The sequence below is a fragment of the Borostomias antarcticus genome, assembly GCF_949987555.1.
Source record: "Borostomias antarcticus genome assembly, chromosome: 25".
NCBI lineage: Eukaryota > Metazoa > Chordata > Actinopteri > Stomiiformes > Stomiidae > Borostomias > Borostomias antarcticus.
The window spans coordinates 5,451,619-5,460,989 of record NC_140258.1 but is presented as its reverse complement, the minus strand read 5'-3'; the positions used below and the strand labels follow the sequence as shown (position 1 = coordinate 5,460,989).

Here is a 9,371-nt window from a genome sequence, read left to right as displayed (position 1 = left end):
GATATAGACAACAGAGGAACAGAGACAGCCAGGACCATACAGGAGACGGAATGGGCATACGGAGACATCATTTAAATGAATTTCACTTAACCTGACAAGAGGCATATAATGGGGAGAGTGAAGCAATATTATAATGTGCAGACAGACAGACAGACAGACAGACAGACAGACAGACAGACAGACAGACAGACAGACAGACAGACAGACAGACAGATAGACAGATAGATAGATAGATAGATAGATAGACAGATAGACAGACAGATAGATAGATAGATAGATAGATAGATAGATAGATAGACAGACAGATCATATCCCAATGCTGAGCATAAATAAATGATAAACACCGTTCACGGGCAATGAAAAGGGAGATACCAGCGACCCAAGGATGCTGTGGCTACGGGCTCCCCTCGGAACCCATGTGTAAATGACGTCACTCGGTCACGCACTGTGCGCCATCTTGGAGGAGAAAAAAAAAATCTCAGATAATTTCCGTGGTCTTGAGAATCTGGGCCCGACTCATCATCTTGATTGTGGATGTAATAAGCAATTTGCCCTCCGCTAGCTAGTTGCATTGGTTGACTATACAGTATAACCGCTAAATGAAGCCATGGCAGGTAAGAGAGGTCCTTTGAGTCAGGGTGGAAGGGATAACTAGCTAGGTTAGCTCACGATACGTTAGATAGGTGTGTGGCCTGGTTGAATGGGGTTGAATGGAAGTTGGGACTGACTTCCCTGCTCTGATGGGTCGATCTGAGCCTTAATGGGCTGTGGCTCGTTACTAACTAACTATATAAAACTGACTGAGTTGTTCTCTTGCAGGTGTGGCAGGTGTGAATGATTTCCAGTGGTGTTTCTCTCAAGTGAAAGGGGCGATAGATGAAGATGTTGCAGAAGGTAAGCCGCCAAATGTGATATTAATGCTGGTTCTTGATGCTTATGACTGTGATGTATCGCGGGGTTTTTGTAGCTGGCTGGGTGACTGGTTGTTTTGGGCTGTGGAGCATCAAGGGAACAGTGTTGCAGTGCTTGCATGTGCTAGTTCAGCTAGCATGCTAACGTTATCACCAGCTAGATTCTGTCAACTGCCTCGGGTTACTATAGCTAGCATCTTTCACGTCCAATTTCTGGAAAATACACAACGTTAGCATTCATTCAGTGTCTTTGAGAATATGTGGTTTAAGTTAAATTCCGGCTTAAATGTGTACCCAACAGTTCACCCTCTATTGCCTGTTAGCTAGGAAGCGCTAGCCAGCTAGAGGGACTGTGTGAGTGACGTCATTGCTCTGCGTCTGAATATATGACAAGTGACGTTTGATCATCTCTGAAGCCTAGTTTGACAGATTGGGACAGATTGATATTTATCTTTCACATCACATGTTGATATATATCTTTCACATCACATGTTGATATATATCTTTCACATCACATGTTGATATATATCTTTCACATCACATGTTGATATATATCTTTCACGTCAGACATGTTCTGTACCTCTATTATTATTTTGTTAGGCTATATATTGTGAGTTTACAAACATGCATGCACATGTAGAGCATCATGTTTAATGTTTCATTGTTTTTTTCTTGTTGCTTTCAGCTGATATTATCTCAACCGTTGAGTTTAATTATTCTGGAGAGCTGCTTGCTACTGGAGACAAGGGAGGCAGAGTAGTAATATTTCAACATGAAGAAGAGGTGAGTATTTGAAAGCAGGAGTGTAGCCTACACAACTACATTGTTGAGAATAGCTTATATCAGGAAGTGTCTCTTTTTCAGTCGAAGAATCGACCACACCTGAGAGGGGAGTACAATGTCTACAGCACTTTTCAGAGTCATGAACCTGAGTTTGACTATTTGAAAAGTTTAGAAATTGAGGAGAAAATCAACAAAATAAGATGGTTACCCCAACAAAACGCTGCTCACTTTCTACTCTCAACGAATGGTAAGCTTTTGTTTTGCTTTAACTATTGTATAATTGTCAAACAAGCCCCCCCCCCCTTTACAAAACTGAAATTATTTTTTTTACTTGGAGGCATTCCTACTTTTGTGCATTCCTACTTTTGTGCAGATAAAACAATCAAATTGTGGAAAATCAGTGAAAGAGACAAAAGGGCTGAAGGTTACAACCTGAAAGACGAAGATGGACGCCTTAGAGATCCCTTTAGGATTACGTCTTTGCGGGTATGCTGGTTGTTGCTGTAGATTATTTGATTTTAATCCCAACCCTCGTCCCTACAGGAGGCCTTTTGCCTCTTACCAGGCCGCTATCGTAAATAAGAATTTGTTCTTATCTTACCTAACTTTCCTGGTAAAATAAAATATTGCTACTCACTTAGCTTAAAAGTTGTCAAACTATCTCACTGGATCTTTTACTTACTAAAATTATTGTATTTTCTATGTTTAGGTACCTGTGATTATGCCCATGGACCTCATGGTGGAAGCTAGCCCGAGAAGGATCTTTGCTAATGCACACACATATCACATCAACTCCATTTCTGTAAATAGCGATCATGAAACATACCTCTCTGCAGACGACCTGAGAATAAACCTGTGGAACCTGGAGATCACAGACCGTAGTTTTAGTATCCTTTGTCTGAAATACCCAACTGTTTGAAATCATATATTCACAGCTTGGTCTGGTTTGCAAATTTTCACCTGTGTATTATTGATCAATAGATCAGAATCAGTTCAAGCCGTGTCCCTGAGGTGTATGATGTTATAGACCTAGTAGTAGTCAGTCTGCGTACGTGGGATACCCTTAACCAAGTGTTCTCAGATATTGTAGACATCAAGCCGGCCAACATGGAGGAGCTGACCGAGGTGATCACAGCTGCTGAGTGCCATCCACACCAGTGTAATGTATTTGTGTACAGCAGTAGCAAAGGCACCATCCGCCTCTGTGACATGCGAGCAGGAGCGCTCTGTGACAGGCACACCAAGTGTGAGTATCCCACTATTAAGACTGAGGTGAATACGCTACAGCAAACAGTTTAATTTAACGCTGGGCTGGATGAATCATGAGGATTTCTTTGTCATGGGTTGACACAGTATCCATGTCATTGTTTGGCATTTGAGGGTCTTTCTCTGATTTTCAGTCTTTGAGGAGCCGGAGGACCCGAGCAGCAGGTCGTTCTTCTCAGAAATCATCTCCTCCATCTCAGATGTTAAGTTCAGTCACAGCGGGCGCTATATGATGACACGGGACTACCTCTCCGTCAAGGTGTGGGACCTCAACATGGAGAATAGGCCAGTGGAGACGTATCAGGTACCCATGTCTCCTCTTGTTCTTTGGTATTGGCATCTTAGCTTCTGAAAACATAAAATGCTTCAAAAGCACTCTTGTTGTCAGCCAGTCAACCGTCAAATTAACCTAAGCTAGAAATGAGAGCACCAACAGCATTAAAGAGGTACGGTTAACTGATTAAGTAAATTATTAACTCTTCTTGTTCCAGGTTCATGAATACCTTCGCAGCAAGCTGTGCTCGTTGTATGAAAATGACTGCATCTTTGACAAGTTTGAGTGCTGCTGGAATGGTAGTGATAGGTAAGCCGTAGTAGTTTCTCTCTGGAGTTGTCTTTTGTAGAATTGCAGTGTGCATTTTCTTTTCACTTTTTGATGCTAAAAGCTACTGGATGCTAGTATGCCCTCCATTTGTGAAAGACAATTCTGTTAACAAGACACGTCTCCTTGTTTCCTCCTCTCACTCAGTGCCATCATGACCGGCTCCTATAACAACTTCTTCCGGATGTTTGACCGCAACACCAGGAGGGACATCACTCTGGAAGCGTCCCGCGAGAGCAGCAAACCCCGGGCCACCCTCAAACCGCGCAAGGTGTCCACCGGAGGCAAGCGGAAGAAGGACGAGATCAGCGTGGACAGCCTAGACTTCAACAAAAAGATCCTCCACACAGCCTGGCACCCCAAAGATAACGTGATCGCTGTGGCGGCCACCAACAACCTGTACATTTTCCAGGACAAAATCAACTAACCGAGTTCCAGGCTCCATCTGGGGACCAGGCTTTACTGTTCTTGCGTTGTTAAGCCTACCCGTCTGTCTCTGTACGTTAAAGAAGAAACTGCCTTGTTGTCCTCCTGGTGAAGAATTTGAAAGCGTATGTCTCCGTTTGTTGCAGCGGGAGGTTGATCAGTAGGCTTGTTTTATTTGGAGTCTGAGCCTAGGTTGTTTTTGCCTTCGGCATCAGGCCAATGTGGGCATACCCTCAGATCCAGAAAGCACACTTTGGGTCAAATCAATGGAATGGCACTTCTTAGACGTCAAACTCTTGAACGTTGGTTTTTGTCGACGTTTTGAGCCTTCGTTTCATTATTTAACGACTGAACTCTTGAGAGCCCTGGAAATGACGTCTTGTCAATGTTGTAAGACCTTTAGAAAATGGTGTTGGGCCTTGCTGAAACGGGTTGGGTGTGCTGTAGGCCTACCTGTCAACATTCCCTCTTTGATCATGTGTTCAGACCCCAGGATGGGTGGCAGATCTCATGAATTCGGGAAGTGGACTTCTGTCTTTTCACCACTCCCTCCTCTTATCCCTCATCCCTAATTGACACCAGTCAACATAGTAACATTATTTCACTGACTGTATCTACTCAAGAACACTTAATGGTGTCACACGTAATAAAGGTAACTAAAACTCCAGATGTGTTTTAAAATTTAGAACAATGTATTAAATCATGATGCTCTTTATTGCTTTGCATGTTTTTATGTTGTAGAAAGATGGTTAAAAAAAAACAAAACAAGTCCAGTCACACCACTGTCTTTCAAGCAGTTCTGAAGCAATCTCGGAAAGGAACTACTTAGGCTCAGAAACACTGTTGTAGAATGATAACGTGTCAAAACATTTACATCTATCGATCTTAATAAAGATGCAGACTGGAAACTTCCTAGCAGGAGATGGGCCACACAGGACAAAGGGAATCTGCAGCCTTAAGACTTCTATCAATGACAGCTACAACTTATGTCCCCTGATGTTTTACAGACCTTATGTGCATTATTTTTAAATCCTGTTGTATAGATTTACAGTATGTCCTCATATTGCTGCTGCTATTTGTGGCTGTCTGTGAAAACACCAGATATACTAGATAAAGGAGGATTATTGCACACCATAACAGTTAAAAGTGATACCGAGTGCCTCCCAAACACGCAGAGTTTATGCTTCTTTATGTGAAGACTAGAACGTTCAGACAGGCCTCTTACATGTGCCCTTAGTCATTATTATGGGATGCCACTCCAATCAGAACCGCGTATTGCAAATGTGGATTTTTTTTTTTTTCTAGATGTGAATGAAAGGATGAAGGTTGACTATAAAAGGAACATGGACTTACATGTATGTCATTAAAAAGGAAAAAGATAATACAATGTCTCTGTCCATTGATCCTCAACATAGTGGCAGTGTATTCACCTGTTCAATTATTTTGACCAAAGTTAAATAAAAATCTAATGTGTTCCATCTGTATTTGTCAATGATTCATTCTAAAATAGAGGATCCTCCAATACCAGTATGTATTATGTAGTGGATGTGTTGTACAGTAGGTGGTGCTTATACGTTTATATGCGGCTGTAAAATAAAGCACAAACCACTTTTCTTAATCTTTATTTTGTTTGAACATTATTACAACTTTGTGACTAACAAAAAATCTGATTATGGTCAGAAAGTTCCTATATTCACAGTTTAACTGTTAAAATTGCATTCCGTTTATTCCTTTCAAAGGTAACAGAATTTAAGCAAAATATCACAAAAGTATCAATCAAGATTGTGCAAGAACATATTTGACAAAGAATAATTTCAATCATTATGACTGTATTAACCAGTAGTCCAAATATCCTCGTGAGACCATCCTGATCTAGGAAGCTCACATTGAGTTTCACTCCGCAGATCTGTCTGGCCTTCTCCCCGTCTCCAACGATGGGCAGGAGAACTTGCCTTGACAGACTAGACTCATGAGCCTGTCTCTAAACACCGTGCTCAACTTTTGGAGCCAGAGATCTCGAAAGTCTGGCATCGCGCGACTATTGACAGACTAACTCCTTCAGCCAATCAGCGTAACAAAACTTCTGCCAAATCCAGTCGGAAGAAAGGCGAAAATGTATTTTCCTCCGAAAATCTCTTGTTTAATCGTTATTGAGTCTATTTCTGCAATACTGCACTTATGGCTGTGTTTATATCCACGCCAATGTTACTGCTCATTTCTTAGGGTGACTGTTTTGCCACACAATCCTTTCTGGGGCTACGTTCTACTGGGAGGCATAACAGCAGTCAGAACACAGTCCCTGATTGGCCCGGTCAAAGTGTAATCTAAGAATTGTCGGAGATAGGGGAAAGTCCAGACTGATCTGCAGAGGCAAACTGAAAGTGAGCTCGCGAGATCAGGATGGTCTCACGAGGCTATAGTCCAAATGCCATTATCATTGCCTCAACAACTGATATGCAAAAGAATCAAGGAGAAATACAAGATGGTCAAGTAGCAGCAGCTCATTTGTTCAGGGCTGAGAGCAAGGCAGTCAAGTGCAGATTCAAGGCAATTCTGAGAGTGTAGGGGAATCAGCCAAAGCCATGGTGATGATGACATTAAGGCCATCGAAGCTAAAATGGATAGTGTTCATGTAATCACAACATCCTTGATCTTGGAGGTGTCCCATATATTCCTCTTTAAGGCGGGCCCAGCTGTATGACAAGTCACATGACTGACAGGTATTGCAGTGACATCACATCCTCCTCAGTAGGCACTGTGAGTGGTGAGACGTCTTCCGATGTAGATCCTGAGGGCCAAAACAAACACACAAATAAAGTATAAACACACAAGGAAGTATACGGAACTGAGAAGGTAGCTGACATATAATCATTAACAATCCATTCAAACAAAAAATGATTTCAGGATCTGCGATGCGTTAATGCATGTCCACAAATGTATCACCACAGATTCCAGCATGTGTCAGAACGTGTCCAAACTCCTCCATGTCTCCGTGTCTTACCCCAGGCCTACTGCCAAGATGTGAGAGAGGATCAAGGAGGGCATGAAGAGCTTCAGGAAGTCAGGTGACAGAACACCGCCCTTTTTCATGACACTGGTGTTCCGGATGCTGAGACTGGACGAGCGTCTAGGGTGCTTCAGTTGGAACTCCCTACAGGTGCCCCACACACACAAACACACAAATATACACACACAAATATTGGGCCAATGTTAGAGTGCTCCTTATCCAACAGTGGTAACACTGCAGTGGGTATTCTAGCTATGTACCTCGGTGGATTGTTCTCAGGTCGACTTGACCAGTGCCAGATCCCGTCAGCTGCATTCTTCTTCATCGGGTTCTCTACCTCCCCTCTTCTCTCTTGGTAGTCTTCTTCTGACTAAAAACAACAGAAATATGTAACAAGGGTTGACAGTCTGGTCCAATGGGGTTATGTGTACATGTTTACCTGTGAGCTGTTTCCCTCTGAGCCTCTGTACAGATGTGGAGGGGTCTGGGACCTCAGTGGACTGGAGAGAAACGGAGAGAATAACACATTAAGGACACATGATCAGGTCAGGGTATTCTCTAGGGCAGGGGTCGGAGACCTAACAGAATTTTTCCCACATTTGAGGGGGGGGGGGGGTGCATGAGCTGCATGGTGCTAGTGTCAGACAGACTGATATTTGGTTGCATTTCAAATGAAACCTAGATTTTATTGGGTCGGTTTCAGTATCTATGTATTCCCGACCCCTGGTCTAGGCTACAAGCATCCTGCACTTCTGCTCTTTAGTGTAGCCTCCGTTAGATGATAGTTTCACCGTAGGTAAAGTACAGTGTAGCTTGGGCCAAGCTGGTTCTAGTGATCAGACCTGTTGCATTGTGAGCCGTCTTTGGAGCTGCTCCTGCTCGACTCGTGTTGTGCATCCAGCAGCATTTTCTCCAGCTGGTCTCCTGGTTCCAGACCGGACGGGATCTGTGCCTGGTCTCGTTCCAGACCGGACGGGATCTGTGCCTGGTCTCGTTCCAGACCGGACGGGATCTGTGCCTGGTCTCGTTCCAGACCGGACGGGATCTGTGCCTGGCTTCCCCCCTGCGGGTCTGCTGTGTTGAAGTGGAGCTCGACCCAGGAGCCTATACGAACACAGTAACAACACAATGCTAACTTAATTGGTCTGTCTGTCTGTCTGCCTGCCTGCCTGTCTGTCTGTCTGTCTGTCTGTCTGTCTGTCTGTCTGTCTGTCTGTCTGCCTGTCTGTCTGCCTGTCTGTCTGTCTGTCTGTCTGTCTGCCTGTCTGTCTGTCTGTCTGCCTGTCTGTCTGTCTGTCTGGCTTAGCTAGCTTAAGTTACTGACGTATAGTATTTAACATTTAGGCTCTCAGTTTTAATATAGCAAGGTCAATCAATACAGCCGTGTTGTCTCACGTCAACGTTACACAACATGTCCTAGCATGTTATGTAGCCTGCCTAAGTAATGTTAGACTAGATAGCTAACCCAGCAAACACGCAACGTCAGGGAGACGTTCAGATCATGTCTTAATAACGTCCGTGGGTCCTGAACCCCGTGTGTTCGTCTGCTGGACCCCTCAATATTCACACGTCTGGCTTGGACCCCTCTAAGACGTCTGTGGACGTGCAGAACAGGTTCAATATCTGAACGTTAAAAAAAAACATTCATTCTGGCTCCTAATTGGATGTCTTTGGACGTCCGAAAAAGACAAAAAAAGACATCTAAAAGACGTCTTTTAGACGTGTCTTTGCTCAGTGGGAACGTTAGCTAACTAACTTTTAAACTTACCCTGCAAGGTCTCCTCAGATGATTTTTCCTTCTGAATCGACATTTATCTTTAAAACTCGGACACAACTCGCAGAAGTGTTCACACAACAAAACCGCCAACTATATAGCTGTTTCAAAAGACAGCAAGTGAACTGGTGCACTTGTTCAACTCAGTTTCCTTTGAGCTCTAAACCAACCAGCCTCCCTTCAGTTCAGGACAATAACAATGACGCAATGCTGTGTTTACCTAACATCTGATTGGCTTGTAATGGTGCGTTCGTTTGTGGTCGGAGGTGGCAAGTCGCAAGTGGCAAAATACCTACCTCCGACCTGTGTGCATTCGAGCTATATACCATTATATCACAGTTACCTAGTTATATCTACCATTATATCAGTTACCTAGTTATATCTATATACCATTATATCACAGTTACCTAGTTATATATATATACCATTATATCACAGTTACCTAGTTATATCTAGTGCATTCGAGCAACTGGGGGCTGAGAAACATATCCGAATTTGCGACGAGGAAGTGCGAGTTCATGCGGCGTTTTATTTAATCATTCCTAGTAGCAAGTCGCAATTTGCCACCTCCCAGTTATAAACGAACGCACCCTAACCGTGGAT

At 43.4% G+C, this 9,371-nt stretch overlaps 2 protein-coding genes across 2 annotated transcripts; one reads left to right on the top strand and one right to left on the bottom strand.

Annotated features, from left to right (window-relative positions):
• The first annotated feature begins 477 nt into the window (after positions 1 to 477).
• Positions 478 to 4,755, top strand: LOC311326089 (serine/threonine-protein phosphatase 2A 55 kDa regulatory subunit B delta isoform). Its single transcript, XM_084458928.1, has 10 exons — positions 478 to 614; positions 820 to 894; positions 1,597 to 1,694; positions 1,776 to 1,941; positions 2,068 to 2,180; positions 2,404 to 2,581; positions 2,776 to 2,940; positions 3,095 to 3,264; positions 3,452 to 3,543; positions 3,709 to 4,755. Exons 1-10 carry the CDS (start codon positions 608 to 610, stop codon positions 3,986 to 3,988), a joined length of 1,344 nt encoding a protein of 447 aa, XP_084315054.1. The 5' UTR covers positions 478 to 607; the 3' UTR covers positions 3,989 to 4,755.
• Positions 4,756 to 5,621: 866 nt separating this feature from the next.
• LOC311325839 (BCL2/adenovirus E1B 19 kDa protein-interacting protein 3-like) lies at positions 5,622 to 8,932 on the bottom strand. The gene is made up of 6 exons (XM_084458630.1): positions 8,763 to 8,932; positions 7,837 to 8,098; positions 7,434 to 7,494; positions 7,255 to 7,364; positions 6,989 to 7,138; positions 5,622 to 6,775 (listed from the first exon to the last, which is right to left on the bottom strand). The coding sequence occupies exons 1-6, from the start codon at positions 8,803 to 8,805 to the stop codon at positions 6,733 to 6,735; spliced, it is 669 nt and encodes a 222-aa protein (XP_084314756.1). The 5' UTR covers positions 8,806 to 8,932; the 3' UTR covers positions 5,622 to 6,732.
• Between the last annotated feature and the right edge of the window lie 439 nt (positions 8,933 to 9,371).

Excerpts from the sequence above, each read along its gene's own strand:
- LOC311325839 (XM_084458630.1), bottom strand. The coding sequence starts at position 8,805 with ATGTCGATTCAGAAGGAAAAATCATCTGAGGAGACCTTGCAGG. Across the intron at positions 7,365-7,433 it reads CAGAGGGAAACAGCTCACAG|TCAGAAGAAGACTACCAAGA; the intron begins GTAAACATGTAC and ends TGTTGTTTTTAG. Across the intron at positions 6,776-6,988 it reads ATCTTGGCAGTAGGCCTGGG|GATCTACATCGGAAGACGTC; the intron begins GTAAGACACGGA and ends TTTGGCCCTCAG.
- LOC311326089 (XM_084458928.1), top strand. Across the intron at positions 895-1,596 it reads AGATGAAGATGTTGCAGAAG|CTGATATTATCTCAACCGTT; the intron begins GTAAGCCGCCAA and ends TGTTGCTTTCAG. Across the intron at positions 1,695-1,775 it reads TATTTCAACATGAAGAAGAG|TCGAAGAATCGACCACACCT; the intron begins GTGAGTATTTGA and ends TCTCTTTTTCAG.